The 15,074-nt window shown below is 48.2% G+C and overlaps 1 protein-coding gene across 1 annotated transcript; it reads right to left on the bottom strand.

Moving 5' to 3' along the window:
* Positions 1–3,008: 3,008 nt before the first annotated feature.
* On the bottom strand, positions 3,009–13,155 carry PIGZ (phosphatidylinositol glycan anchor biosynthesis class Z). The gene is made up of 3 exons (XM_043873647.1): positions 13,063–13,155; positions 7,405–7,597; positions 3,009–4,881 (listed from the first exon to the last, which is right to left on the bottom strand). The coding sequence occupies exons 1-3, from the start codon at positions 13,153–13,155 to the stop codon at positions 3,263–3,265; spliced, it is 1,905 nt and encodes a 634-aa protein (XP_043729582.1). The 3' UTR covers positions 3,009–3,262.
* Between the last annotated feature and the right edge of the window lie 1,919 nt (positions 13,156–15,074).

Raw genomic sequence — 15,074 nt, 5'->3', positions numbered from 1 at the left:
ACAGTATAATAATAATGTATATTATTATACATTATACATTAGAATACTAATTAACACATTTCCTCTGTTCCGGGCACTTCCTTAATGCAGTTATCTCACTCCTTACAACCACTTTCACATGAGGAAGTGTAATGCTATTTCTTAACTTTGATTTTCTGCTGCCACCACCACCATCACCACTGGGTATCAGGACAATTGTCTACCGTGGAACAAGCCACCTGAATTTCTTGTCCGTATTTGAGAGGGTCTGGGATACACTCTAAAGACTATGCTGCAGCTAACAGATCCACAATTAGGCAATCCATGTATGCATTGATCGGTTCTAATCAGGCTACAGAGTTAATCATGCAATCTAGAAAGCTCAAAGCAGTAGAAACAATTTATATTCTGACTTTGTGGTAGTCATAGAGGGAGCTGGATAGCATGGAGACCTACCCTGGGGGTGAGGCAGCAAGAGCAGCTTGTCCTCCACTTTCCTGGTGGTCAAAGATCTGACTTGACATTCTACCCTCCAGCCTTCCCATCAGAGGTGCTTCTAGTTAATCCTCTCTGAGGCCAGTGTCCCACTCTCCTAATGCCAAAGTTTTAGTCTGGCACCCTGCCCTCCTGTCCTCCATCTCCCAGACCAGAGGCAACTCACTGCATTCTCCTTGAGCTTGACAATAAGGAGCCCAAGGAGCTTGTTCATTCTGCCTTGATTGCCTCATTGGTTTCAGTCCCACTCGTTTGTCTCTGGATCTGGATATCAGAGCAACACAACGTTAGCAGTCCCCAACCCAACCCCTAACCTTCAACATAAGCAATCTTCAAGGACACTCACAGTTGGGTCTTTTTCTAGACTGGCAGAAACAAAAAGGGAAACTGCAGGAAGCAATGAAACTTTTAGACAAGATGGCCATTTGGTAAGGAAGGAAAGCAAAAAATGAAGGCAGATGTTTTATATTTTGTGGTAGTGTGCGGGAATTAAATTCCCTCCATTTGTAGAAGGAGTCTGAGAACAGAGCAAGAAAATGGTCCTTTCTTCTCCAGCTAGAGGTGACTTGGATGCCTCCCGGCTTTGGAAGCCTCCAGTGTAGTCTGGCTTGCCATCCCACCACTTACCCTACTGCTAAAGAAACAGACCAAATTTGTCCCACCACCCCTAGGGGCAACAATCTCCCAACATGCCTTTCAAGCTCTGCTAAACTTTGCCAGAATGTGAAGCCAGGAAGCAATTCACTCCACTATCCTGCAGGGCAATTTCAAATCACCCTTTAGTGCCACACAAATCTAGATACCAGCACTTTACAAATTGTTAGCACTCAGGCCACTGTGATCTACATGGACTGCTACACCAGCAGCTCCTCTAGGGAATTCTGAGGTTGTGAACCTACCTGGTGAAGGAGAGAAACAAGTCCCAAGAATCCCAGAGGAATATGGGGCCTTAGAATCTGAGTTATCTCCAGGCAGCACTTGGTTTTTATCTGTTAGGCAAAAAAACCTCTCTGGCTGCAAAGTAAGTAAGTGCTTACAGGTGCCCAAGATGATGCTAAGCACTACAGGTAGGAAAAGAAACCCAAAATTAGTAACAAACTATAAGAACATAAAACTATCATGAACAGGTCCTATAATTTTAAAGAGGGAACTATTGGGTAGTGTGCTACAGTTAGCTTAGGTCAGCTCAGGAGAGGGATCCTTGGCATCTCCCAAGTTCAGTAACATCATTTTAGTAGTTTGAAATCAGCCATGGTGAGAGTATCTACAACACACAAATTGGCAAACACCAGAAATAAGAGCTATTTTGCCCCTAGAGAATGGGTTGCTAAACAGTTACCAGCATGCCACTAATTCCTGTCAGGGCTGGAGTCCTGAGGCAAATGTGGCATGGGGACCCCAGCAGCAGCCTGTGGGAAGTGGAGCTTCAAGATGACCCAGGACTCTAGCTGGCAGAAGGAGCTCCTCCAGCTCACTGCTCGCAGAGGCCTGGGTACCTCTGATTCTCCAGAGATGGCAGGGTTGTGAGGAGGGAGAATGAGGACAGGCTGAGTGCCACAACTCCTCACAATCCCAGTGGACTGGGCAGGGGTGCCCTGTGTTGCAGGGAGCAGGATGCCTGGGTGTGATGGCTTCCACCAGCACAGCAGGTATGGGTTTGGCATAGGGTTTGCTCTTGAGCCTGTGAAGGGGCTTCAGACAGAGGCTTTGAACATGGGGAGTGACCAGACCATATTTAAGGTTTTGTGCTCAAGTGCCACCAGAATCCAGCCTTGTGTCTCCATTCCCATGGGGCTGAACATCTGGGCTCCTTGACCTCTGAAGAATGAGATGCAGGGACTTCTCTCGTGGTGCAGTGCTTAAGAATCTGCTTTGCAGTGTAGGGGACACAGGTTCAATCCTTGGTCAGGGAAGTAAGGTCCCACATACCACAACTACCAAGCCCATGCTCTGGAGCCCGTGAGCCACAACTAGAGCCCATGCGCTGCCACGAAGTTCCCACATGACGCGACAAAGATCCCACATGCCACAGCTAAGACCCAGCACAGTCAAATAAATAGTAGTGAGATGCAGAAATTTTCCACCTCCTCTCTCAGGGACAGGAGTAAGAGAGTAAGTAGGAGAAAAATTCCAGAACTACTTGTTTTCGTAATAACCAAGCATTGAGACAGATACCAAAGTGCCATTAAACACACCACACCCACTTCTATGCTTACGGAGCTTTGGGAAGGAACTTGTACTGTAGTCCCAGGAACAACACAGTGTTAGCTGGCAGACACCTCAGAGACCATTGTGCAGGCTGGAAAATAGGCTGGGTGAAGGGAAGGGGCTTTCTTAAGAGCATGTAGCCATTGTGTAGAAGACCAGGGACTCGAACGAGGCCTCCTGAATCTGAGCTACCTTCTTTTGAATATCACTGCACTGCCTCCTTCTAGGTATCTAGGAGGCCAAAGGGTTGTTGTCATGACAGCAAGAGGTAAGCATCCTGGAAGCTTTAGGGGAAATCATTCAGGAATGTCATTAGGAGATTGCTGTCTTCTTTCACAATCAGGTGCAATTTATTTGTTTAAAACATTACAGTAACTGGAAGGAATAGGGCAGGAATAGACATTTGGCGTCAGTGATTACATTAGGTTCTTTGGGGACCTTGGCATCAGGACCATGACTGATCAGATCTTTGGTTTTGGAGGGGAAGTGGGTGTCAGTTTACCCAGGAAGTGGAAGAGTCGAAGGCTGTCCACAGGAGAGGCAGTGGTGGGAATTTTGGAAAGGAAAGGAAAGGAAGAGATCAGGGCTCTGTCCCAGTCCAGCCAACACTTAGAGGTGGAATGGGGCCCTCACCTAGGGCTGTCGTGGGCAGTGGCTTCTGTGTCACATTGTCAGGCTTCTCTCCCAGCTCCAGGATATGGAGGCTGAGATGGTCCCTCCAAGCACTGCTCAGCAGGGAGGACAGGGCTGGTGGGTCCTCCAGGGTCAGGTGGGGAAAGATGAGCGTCTCACTCCTGAGTGGGAAGCGGCACTTCCTCACAGCCGGCCTGGTGGTGCCAGGGGTCACCACAAACAGGCGGCAGAGCCACGGCCCCCCAGCCACTTGGCAGGATGGGTGTCTGGTGAAGTTGTTCAGGGCTTGGCACAGGACCCCGTCCTCAGCCCCGCCCATGTCCACCACATCCACTGACAAGCCCAAGCCCGGGAGATGCAGGAGATGCCGGGGGGGCATGTAGGTGTGGGTGAAGACGAGTGTGAAGTGGGTGGGTACACGCAAGGGCTCAGGGGCGTGAACCACCCGCTCCAGGTGCCCCAGGCCAGGCACGAGGCCCCCCTGGTGCAGACAGCCGAAGAAGAGGGCACCCAGGACGTTGAAGAGGGCCAGGGTGCCCCTGTAGGGGGCCAGCTGGGTCTGCAGACTACAGAGCAGGACAAGGGGCACCAGGAGGGGAATCAGGAAGCGAGCCTCCTGGTGGCTAAAGGCAGACAGGAGGGCGAGGGGCATGAAGTAGAAGAGTAGGAGGAGAGACCTGGGGCTGGGCCGCGGGCTCCAGGCTCCCAGCGCCCTTGGGAAGCCCATCTGGGCGAAGGCCCGCAGGCCAGCCCGCAGCTGCTGCCACGCGGCCCGCAGGGTGTGGGCGTGCAGCGCCCCAAAGAGCAGGAAGCCGTTGACAGCCAGGTGAGTGAGCCTCACGTGTGTGCCATGCCTTGCCAGGTTCACTGGATCCAGGTTGTAGTGCAAGAAGTTGACAGGCGTAAGGACAAGGGTGCTGGGTCTAGATGGACTGGAGAAGTACCAGCTGTCCGCAGCCACAAATGCCACTGCAGTGAGGCTTGCCCCCGGGAGCAGCACCAGGGCTTGCTGGGTCAACGACTTGAAGCTGGGATCTGTGGCTCCGCAAGTGCCCCAGAGGAAGAGGGGGACCAGAGCAAAGGCCAGAAAGGTGGGCCGGTTGAAGAAGCCAGCCACCACGAGGCCCCCAAGAAGCCAGCCATGCCACCGCGGGCCTGGAGCAGGCTTCCTGGGTGTGCAGCTCCTGGGCACCCCAGGGGACACCAGTACCAGCAGCCAGGCGAAGAGCAGTCCTTCAATGGCATTGGAGAAGGTCCTTGTGTAGAAGACCAGGGTGACGTAGGAACCCGACAGCAGGAGCAGGGCATTCCAGCGCTCCGCCCCCCAGGCTGGAGCCAGGTGGTACACGGCCAGGTCCAGGGCAAAGGAGAGGGTGGTGAGGAGGAGTCGGGGCCCCACCAGCAGCACGTAGCCACTCACCGCGCCCGGCCATGGCCCCCACTCTTCCCAGAGCCTGACGAGCCAGAAGGCAGAGCCAGAGGTCAGCAGTGGGAAGACCACCGTGCGGCAGGCACTGCTGGGGTGAAACTCCCAGGGCCGGGCGGCCTCGACGCCCAGGACGTCCTCTGCAGAGAGAGCAGGAGAGGTGAGCCAGATCCCAGCTCGAGAGCATGAGAGACCAAACCCCAGCATGGCCCCCAGGACTGTCTGTGCCCCACACAACCCTAGGGCTGTGAAGCTGACAGAGCCCACTCCTGAGATTAGGTGATGTCGTGGGGGACAGCTGGCCCCAAGGCAGGGAGAGCACCCAGGTGGGTGTGACAAAATCACAGGAACCCTTCAGATCAGAGCTGGTGCTGAAGAGGACATCAGAGAGGGGGAGGATCTGCTGGCTTAAAGGTGGAGGGGCTGTTGGCAAGGAAGGAGGGTGGCCTCTGGGAGTGGAGAGCAGCCATTGGCCCACAACAAGGCAAGGAAATGGGACTTTGGTTTATAGCCTCAACAAACTAAATCTATCCAACAGCAAGGACGAGCTTGGAAGCAAATATCTCCCCAGAGCTTCCAGATAAGAACTAGCCCAGCCCACACCTTGTGATACCCTGAGCAGGGAGCCTTGGTGGGACTTCTCATTTACAGAACTGTGAGCTTCCAGGTCAGCAGTGGGAAGAACACCGTGCGGCAGGGGCTGCTGGGGTGAAACTCCAGGGTTAAGCTGCCAGGCCTGCAATGGTCTGCTGTGCAACCTCGCACCTGCGAAGTGAGGTAACACTACGCCCTGGACAGCGTGTGTGGGGAGGAGCAGGGGAGGCTCTATTCTGCTTCTTGGTGCTCTAAGGTCTCCAGAGTCAAAAATGCATCTTTGTGATCATGACTATCCTCCAGGACAAGCACTGTGAGAGTGCGGAAGGGAGTGAGCAACTGTGCTTATGGTCCAAGATTACTAGTTTTATCTAGGATTCCTAGTTTTTAAAATGAATATACCCGTGTAATTAAAATTACTTGCTGTGTGGGGCTAGTCTGTGACCCTGTACCCCACTGTCACAGAGCTTTGAGTGGGGATGAGGGAAAAAACTTAATTTATGCATCTTAGCTCCAAGTCTCACAACATCTCCCACTTGATAACACTGCAGGTTGTTTAAGGCTCTTTGCTTCTCCTATTCATCCAGCCTTTTGGCAGTTTTCTCTATGTCAGAAGGTGAAAGGGAAAAAATAAAGTCTCGGGTCAGATCATCTGGCTGCTTTTTACTGGCTCAGGTTAAATCAGGGTGGAAAAGAAGACCGGACCTGGGCTTCCCTGGTGGCTCAGTGGTAAAGAATCTGCCTGTCAGTGCAGGAGACATGGGTTCAATGCCCAGTCCAGGAAGATCCCACATGCTGCAGAGCAACTAAGCCTGTGGGCCACAACTATTGAGCCCACGTGTCACAACTACTGAAGCCCTCACACCATAGAGTCTGTGTTCTGCAACAAGAGAAGCCACCTCAATGAGAAGCCCTCGCACCATAACTAAGAATACCCCCGCTCACCACAACTAGAGAAAAATGCCCATGAAGCGGTGAAGACCCAGCAAGACAAAAATAAATATGGTTAAAAAACGAATAACACTGGACTTTTCAACTTTAAAAACAAATCTACCTGTTGAGGTCTATGGCAGAAAGGACTGATACCTCCTTAATATCCATTTCTTCCTTCATCCTTAGTCTCTTTAGCTGGGCATGTGGTCAGATATAAAGACTATATTTTTTAGCATCCCTTTGCAGCTAGGTGTGGTCACATGACATATTTTGACCAATAAAATGAAAATGAGCAAAAAGTATGTGACTTTCAAAACATGCCCTTAAAGAAAGTAGGAATGCCTATCTCTTTTCTGGTGGTGGGAAAGACCTGGTGTTTAACTTGATGGCTGGAGCTCAAGCAGACATCTTGAGCCATGAGGAGGAAGGCTTGTGACCACAGCACCTGAAAAGCCTCAAGGTTTCTGGCAACTGTCTTAATGACATGTCCTATACCACCTAGAAGCAAAGTTCTAACAAGTGAGCAGTCTAGGTCTGAGTTCCCTCAGACATCACATGAACCTACAGAAGGAAAGTTTCATTATTATGTCACAGCCCTGTGTAGGCTTCCCCAACCACCGGGGAAGCCCAACTTCGAAATCCTTCCACTGGAAGCCCCAAACACCTTTTGTTCTGAAAACCAGTACTGTTGGTATAAGCAGGAAAACATCAAAGAGGCTGGCATTTCACTGGTAACATTTAGAAGGTCATTGTCGCCACTCAGGAAGGAGATGTGACATTCCTACTCTCAAATTCTTACGCCAGAGGGGCTTATGGATTTACTGCTCATGTGCACAGACATTTTTCTCCCCCTGCACTAAATATCTAGGGGCTTCCCAGGGGGCACAGGTAGTAAAGAATCCACTTGCCATTGCAGGAGACACAGATTCAATCCCTGGGTTGGGAAGATTCCCTCAAGAAGGAAATGGCCACCCACTCCAGTATTCTTGCCTGGGAAATTCTATGGACAGAGGAGACCGGTGGGGGTTGTAAAGTCAGATACAATTGAACATTCATGCATACTCTAAATAATCAACCAGTTCCTCGACCAAACTTTGCTGCACAAACTTATCTTAACCACACATGGGGAGCTTTACCTGCCATGACCTCGGGAGACTGGAAGAACTCATCTGGGTGCACGTAGCCTGTCTGCGGAAGGAGACACCACACCAGGCGGAGCAGGCCAAGGCTGCCCCACAGCACCCTGGCTGCCGTTTCCATATCAAATTGCTGCAGGGACACAGGGCCAGAGTCTAGAATGACTTCAGATGCTATTCTGGTTCCACAGCTCTACATCTGCCAAGGATAACATTTGTTAGTTCAGTTCAGTTTCAGTTCAGTTGCTAAAGTAAATCATATGTTCAGTTGTCTGAACAAACTCTAAATGGGTCTACAAAAAATAAAAATCTTAATAATAATAGCTGCTGTTCACTAGTCAGTCAGTTCAGTCGCTCAGTTGTGTCCGACTCTTTGCGACCCCATGAATCTCAGCACGCCAGGCCTCCCTGTCCATCACCAACTCCCGGAGTTTACTCAAACTCATGTCCATCGAGTCGGTGATGCCATCCAGACATCTCATCCTCTGTTGTCCCCTTCTCCTCCAACCCACAATCCCTCCCAGCATCAGGGTCTTTTCCAATGAGTCAACTCTTTGCATGAGGTGGCCAAAATATTGGAGTTTCAGCTTCAGCATCAGTCCTTCCATGAACACCCAGGACTGATCTCCTTTAGGATGGACTGGTTGGATCTCCTTGCAGTCCAAGGGACTCTCAAGAGTCTTCTCCGACACCACAGTTCAAAAGCATCAATTCTTTGGCGCTCAGCTTTCTTCACAGTTCAACTCTCACATCCATACATGACCACTGGAAAAACCATAGCCTTAACTAGATGGACCTTTGTTGGCAAAGTAATGTCTCTGCTTTTTAATATGCTATCTAGGTTGGTCATAACTTTCCTTCCAAGGAGTAAGCGTCTTTTAATTTCATGGCAGCAATCACCATCTGCAGTGATTTTGGAGCCCAGAAAAATAAAGTCTGACACTGTTTCCACTGTTTCCCCATCTATTTGCCATGAAATGATGGGACTGGATGCAATGATCTTAGTTTTCTGAATGTTGAGCTTTAAGCCAACTTTTTCACTCTTCTTTCACTTTCATCAAGAGGTTTTTTAGTTCCTCTTCACTTTCTGCCATAAGGGTGGTGTCATCTGCATATCTGAGGTTATTGATATTTCTCCTGGCATTCTTGATTCCAACTTGTGCTTCTTCCAGCCCAGTGTTTCTCATGATGTACCCTGCATATAAGTTAAATAAGCAGGGTGACAATATACAGCCTTGACGTACTCCATTTCCTATTTGGAACCAGTCTGTTGTTCCATGTCCAGTTCTAACTGTTGCTTCCCGACCTGCATATAGGTTTCTCAAGAGGCAGGCCAGGTGGTCTGGTATACCCACCTCTTTCAGAATTTTCCACAGTTTATTGTGATTCAAACAGTCAAAGGCTTTGGTATACTCAATAAAGCAGAAATAGATGTTTTTCTGGAACTCTCTTGTTTTTTCAATGATCCAGTGGATGTTGGCAATTTGATCTCTGGTTCCTCTGCCTTTTCTAAAACCAGCTTGAACATCTGGAAGTTCACGGTTCACGTATTGCTGAAGCCTGATTTGGAGAATTTTGAGCATTACTTTACTAGTGTGTGAGATGAGTGCAATTGTGCAGGAGTTTGAACATTCTTTGGCATTGCCTTTCTTTGGGATTGGAATGAAAACTGACCTTTTCCAGTCCTGTGGCCACTGCTGAGTTTTCCAAATTTGCTGTCATATTGAGTGCAGCACTTTTACAGCATCATCTGTCAGGAATTGAAATTGAAGTTCAGCTGGAATTCCATCGCCTCCACTAGCTTTGTTCCTTGTGATGCTTCCTAAGGCCCACTTGACTTCACATTCCAGGATGTCCGGCTCTAGGTGAGTGATCACACCATCATGATTATCTGGTCATGAAGATCTTTTTTGCACAGTTCTTCTGTGTATTCTTGCCACCTCTTCTTTATATCTTCTGCTTCTGTTAGGTCCATACCATTTCTGCCCTTTATTGTGCCCATCTTTGCATGAAATGTTCCCTTGGTATCTAATTTTCTTGAAGCGATCTCTAGTCTTTCCCATTCTATTGTCTTCCTCTATTTCTTTGCATTGATCGCTGAGGAAGGCTGTCTTATCTCTCCTTGCTATTCTTTGGAACTCTGCATTCAAATGGGTATATCTTTCCTTTTCTACTTTGCTCTTCACTTCTCTTGTTTTCACAGCTATTTGTAATGCCTCCTCAGACAGTCATTTTGCTTTTTTGCATTTCTTTTCCATGGGGATGGTCTTGCTCCCTTTCTCCTGTACAATGTCATGAACCTCCATCCATAGTTCATCAGGCACTCTGTCTATGAGATCTAGTCCCTTAAATCTATTTCTCACTTCCACTGTATAGTCATAAGGGATTTTATTTAGGTCATACCTGAATGGTCTAGTGGTTTTCCCTACTTTCTTTAAGTCTGAATTTGGCAATAAGAAGTTCATGATCTGAGCCACGGTCAGCTCCTGGTCTTGTTTTTGCTGACTGTATAGAGCTTCTCCATCTTTGGATGCAAAGAATATAATCAATCTGATTTCAGTGTTGGCCACCTGGTGATGTCCATGTGTAGAGTCTTCTTTTGTGTTGTTGAGAGAGGGTGTTTGTTACGATCAGTGCATTCTCTTGGCAAAACTCTTGCCCTGCTTCATTTTGTACTCCAAGGCCAAATTTGCCTGTTACTCCAGGTATCTCTTGACTTCCTACTTTTGCATTCCAGTCCCTTTTAATGAAAAGGACATCTTTTTTGGGTGTTAGTTCTAAAAGGTCTTGTGGGTCTTCATAGAACCATTCAACTTCAGCTTCTTCAGCATTACTGGTTGGGGCATAGACTTGGATTACTGTGATATTGAATGGTTTGCCTTGGAAACAAACAGAGATCGTTCTGTCATTTTTGAGATTGCATCCAAGTACTATATTTTGGACTGTCTTGTTGACTGTGAGGGCTACTCAATTTCATCTAAGGAATTCTTGCCCACAGTAGTAGATATAATGGTCATCTGCATTAAATTCACCTATTCTAGTCCATTTTATTTCACTGATTCCTAGAATGTCTACGTTCACTCTTGCCATCTCCTGTTTGACCACTTCTAATTTACCTTGATTCATGGACCTTATTGGAGAAGGCAATGGCACCCCACTTCAGTACTCTTGCCTGGAAAATTCCATGGACAGAGGAGCCTGGTGGGCTGCAGTCCATGGGGTCGCGAAGAGTTGGACATGACTGAGTGACTTCACTTTCACTTTTCACTTTTATGCATTGGAGAAGGAAATGGCAACCCAATCCAGTGTTGTTGCCTGGAGAATCCCAGGGATGGGGTCGCACAGAGTCGGACACAACTGAAGTGACTTAGCAGCAGCAGCAGCAGCATGAACCTTATATTCCAGGTTCCTATGCAATATTGTTCTTTACAGCATCGGACTTTACTTCCATCACCAGTCACATCCTTAACTGGGCATTGTTTTCTCTTTGGCTCCATCTCTTCATTCTTTCTGGAATTATTTCTCCAGTTTGGAGAAATTGTCTTCTCCAGTACCATATGGGGCACCTACCAACCTGGGGAGTTCATCTTTCAGTGTCCTATCTTTTTGCCTTTTCATACTGTTCATGGGGTTCTCAAGGTAAGAATACTGAAGTGGGTTGCCATTCCCTTCTCCAGTGGACCACACTTTGGCAGACCTCTCCACCATGACCCGTCTGTCTTGGATGGCCCTACAGGGCATGGCTCATACTTTCATTGAGCTAGACAAGGCTGTGGTCCATGTGATCAGTTTGCTTAGTTTTCTGTGTTTGTGATTTTCATTCTGTCTGCCCTCTGAAAGATAAGGATAAGAGGCTTATGGAAGCTTCCTGATGGGTGAAACTGACTGTGGGGGAAACTGGGTTTTGTTCTGATGGGTGGGGCCATGTTCAGTAAACCTTTAATCCAATTTTCTGTTGATGGGCAGGGCTCTGTTCCCTGGCTGTTGTTTGACCTGAAACCAAACATGGTGGGGGAAATGAAGATAATGGTGACCTCCTTCAAAAGGTCCCATGCATGCACTGCAGCACTGAATGCCCCAACCTGCAGCAGGTCACTGCCCACGCCTCTGCCAGAGGTAGAGTGTATCATGCGGGTGAACAGAAAAACAGGTCTGACAACGTGTTTGTTACTGCTCCAGAAAAACATACGGTAACTGCTCCCTGGCTTTGATATTTCAAAGCTTGAACTTAAACAGCTATTGTTCACAGGTGTGATATCAAGTCACAACAGAGGAGACAAGACAAAGTGAAGCAACAGAACAGGAATCTGGCAGATGCCAACCAGGAGCCTCCTGATACTAAAACATCACAGAACTTAAAAGATAAGTTTTGGGGCCTTGGCTTGAACTTTACAACTGAATCATACAGACTTTTTCCAGAGCCAGTGAATATCCTGACTTTTAGAGTTTTCAGATAGAAAAGAAAGTTTAGTCACTCAGTCGTGTCTGACTCTTTGCGACCCCATGGACTGTAGCCTACCAGGCTCCTCTGTCCATGGGATTTTCCAGGTAAGAGTACTGGAGTGGGTTGCCATTTCCTTCTCCAGAAGATCTTCCCAACCCAGGGATCGAACCCGGGTCTCCCACATCGTAGGCAGATGCTTTACCGTCTGAGCCACCAGGGAAGTCAGATATCTTTCAGATAGAAGATGAGGTCAAACTTAGTACTGGGATGCAAAGGTTTAATCAGCATTTTTTTGCAATATGATACTGCAAGACAGTGCAGGGACTTGCGGTGGAGACAGGGGTGGGGAGAAGCACAATATCCATCATAGAGGACAAACTTTGCAGGCCTGCAGGCCTGGCTAAGATCCCAACTCTGCCCTTAGGTAGCTTGTTGCCTTGGACAAGTTGCCTATATCCCTAACCTCAGACTCCTCATTAAGAAAGTCAGATGATAATATTAAGCTCATAGAGTTGAGGGAGATTTGAGAGCTGATGCATGGTGGTCAGTGGTACAGAATCCACCTGCCAATGCAGGATATGCAAGAGATGCCGGTTCAATCCCTAGGTTGGGAAGATTCCCTTGGAGTAGGAAATGGCAACCCACTCCAGTATTCTTGTCTGGAAAATTCTACGGACAGAGGAGTGTGGCGGGCTACAGTCCATAGGGCCACAAAGAGTCGGAAACAACTGGGCATACATGCACACACGCACATACGGTGGGCACTTAGTATACAGAGTCCACATGTGTGAGTGACCAATGGGAGACTGCTGTTGCTGCTTTCAGTTGAGGCACAAATAATAAATCCAAGCTGCTCCAGACACCTAGGTGTTAGTTCACAGTCTCCTTAGGAGCTTCTGAAATGCCCCATAGGTGAGGGGCCTGGAAAGCCTGAAGAAAGAGGTGAAGTGAAGTGAAGTCAAAGTTGCTCAGACATTTCCAGCTCTTTGCAACCCCATGGACTATACAGTCCATGGAATTCTCCAGGCCAGAATACTGGAGTGCATTGTCATTCCCTTCTCCACGGGATCCTCCCAACCCAGGAAGCGAACCCTGGCCTCTCACATTGCAGGAGGATTCTTTCCCAGCTGAGCCACCAGGGAAGACCAGAAGAAAGAGGTAGACCACTGCAGATTGGTAGGTGGCAGGTTTAAGAAGCAAGAGAACCTACTTACCAGGCTTGTCTTGGGTGGCTGCAGGGTAACAGACCTCCACACACCGCCTGCCAGAATCCTAAAGTTTATACAGAGGACTAAACTGGGCTCCATTATGTACACTGTCCAGACAGTCTCAGCACCACAGGACTATTTCAGAGTTCTGTCCTTGGGCAGCTTCTGGCGTGAGGAAGGCAAGCAGAACACGCATTCCAAGGATGGGGAGGGGGTTAGGGGCCTCCGGTGGCCAGAGTCCAGCTCGTGGGTCACATGCTCTCCATGGTCTCCTCCAACACTTCTACTGACTACTAAAATAAACAGGATTTGGTTTAGTCCAATTGTCAAGATACATTTAGCATGAGTTTGAAGCTTTTCTCTAAGTAAAGAACTTTTACCGCATGATTAGATTAAAATACCAAATCCATTATGCTGACTGGGAGCACAGAAACCAGCCTGCCCTGCTCTGCTGTGAGTAGTTACAGAACAAGCCTGGGTCCTGAGTCTGTACTGTTTTCCTTCTGTAGCGGCAGGAAATTCATCCTGTTTAATGCTCACCATCTATTCCCCCTTCCAGATAATAGCACTTAGACTTCACATTCAGAACTTGCACCTCACCCTCTATCACCTATTTTTAGCTATGTGGCTTGGGATTTAATTCCATGCCCAAAGCCAGGTATAGATCCTGAAAGGTTTAAGTCAAATAACATTTGCCATCCCCCTGGCCACATTGATTGGTTCAGGGTTGGGCACATGACACGCTGGTCTGATCAGAGGAACTCGGAAAAGTACTGGTAAGGGTGAGTCATGGCCCTTCTCATCTCTGCCTGGCTTGGTGGGGTGAGGCTGCAGGGGTGGGAGGGACGTCAATTCCTTTGCTGGTGAAAAGTGTGTCCTCTGCCCTTCCTGGGGCTGGGGAGCAGGTCTTGCATAGTGACTGCACTCTGACATTAAATTATATATTCCCTAGCCATCTGTCTGCTAAACTAGGAAAATCGTGCAGCCTTCGGGGTAGAGCATACCTCCCTGTGGGTTACACTTCGTACCTCACCTTTAGGGATGTGCTGGGACTTGCTCGAGTCTAATGATAGACATAGAAGCAAACGGAGTGGTGGGGGAGTGTCCTGAGGAGGAACAGCACCGTCTTGCAAAGCAGCTGCTTCAGGGAGGCCACTACAGTTTTCAATGCAGAGTTAATCCCCTCAGATGCCTTAGAAGTGAAGTGAAGTCAAGTCAAGTCGCTCAGTTGTGTCCGACTCTTTGCGACCCCGTGGACTGTAGCCTACCAAGCTCCTCCGTCCATGGGATTCTCCAGGCAAGAATACTGGAGTGGGTTGCCATTTCCTTCTCCAGAAGATCTTCCCAACCCAGGGATCGAACCCGGGTCTCCCACATCGTAGGCAGATGCTTTACCGTCTGAGCCACTAGGGAAGCCTGGTCAAATAGTCTCATCAGAATTCAGGGACTCAACATCCCTATCTCTTGTCAGGGTCTTGCAATTTGTTCTCATCCCAACATACAGTATTCCATCTCTTCCCAGTCAATGCCCTCCTTTTAACAGTAGATACCATTGAAACTGGGAATTTAATTTGCCTTGTAACTCAGCCACTCACTGGGTGAGATACTGGGTTTGTTTTTCAGCAAGTTTTGGGGTCATTTTATGAGGATCTTGAGCTGGGAATTTGAAGTCATGAGCTCATCCTTTTCTTTTCCCACTTTGTCCAGCACAGTTAGGAACTACCAGGCACTCTCATTATACTATTCAGTTTAACTAAAACGTTTGAACATCACTCAAAACCTTGCCTGGAGTATCCAACAGCAATATTTTTCATGTCTCTAATATCATCCCTCCATGGACTACCAGTACCCTCTTTACTATGTGAAAGAGAGTCATTAGTGCCTTGAACTCTAATCAGACCACAGATCCAGTTCCAGAAAATCCAGGATGTATTCAGAGAATTCATCCTTAAGATTCTGTTCCTCTAGGGTAATTTCCTGGTGGGAACTAAATCCCACATGCTGCAACTCAAGAGTTC

Source organism: Cervus elaphus, chromosome 19, assembly GCF_910594005.1.
Source record: "Cervus elaphus chromosome 19, mCerEla1.1, whole genome shotgun sequence".
Classification (NCBI taxonomy): domain Eukaryota; kingdom Metazoa; phylum Chordata; class Mammalia; order Artiodactyla; family Cervidae; genus Cervus; species Cervus elaphus.
The sequence above is the reverse complement of the archived record's forward strand: the minus strand, read 5'-3'. Positions and strand labels throughout refer to the sequence as shown.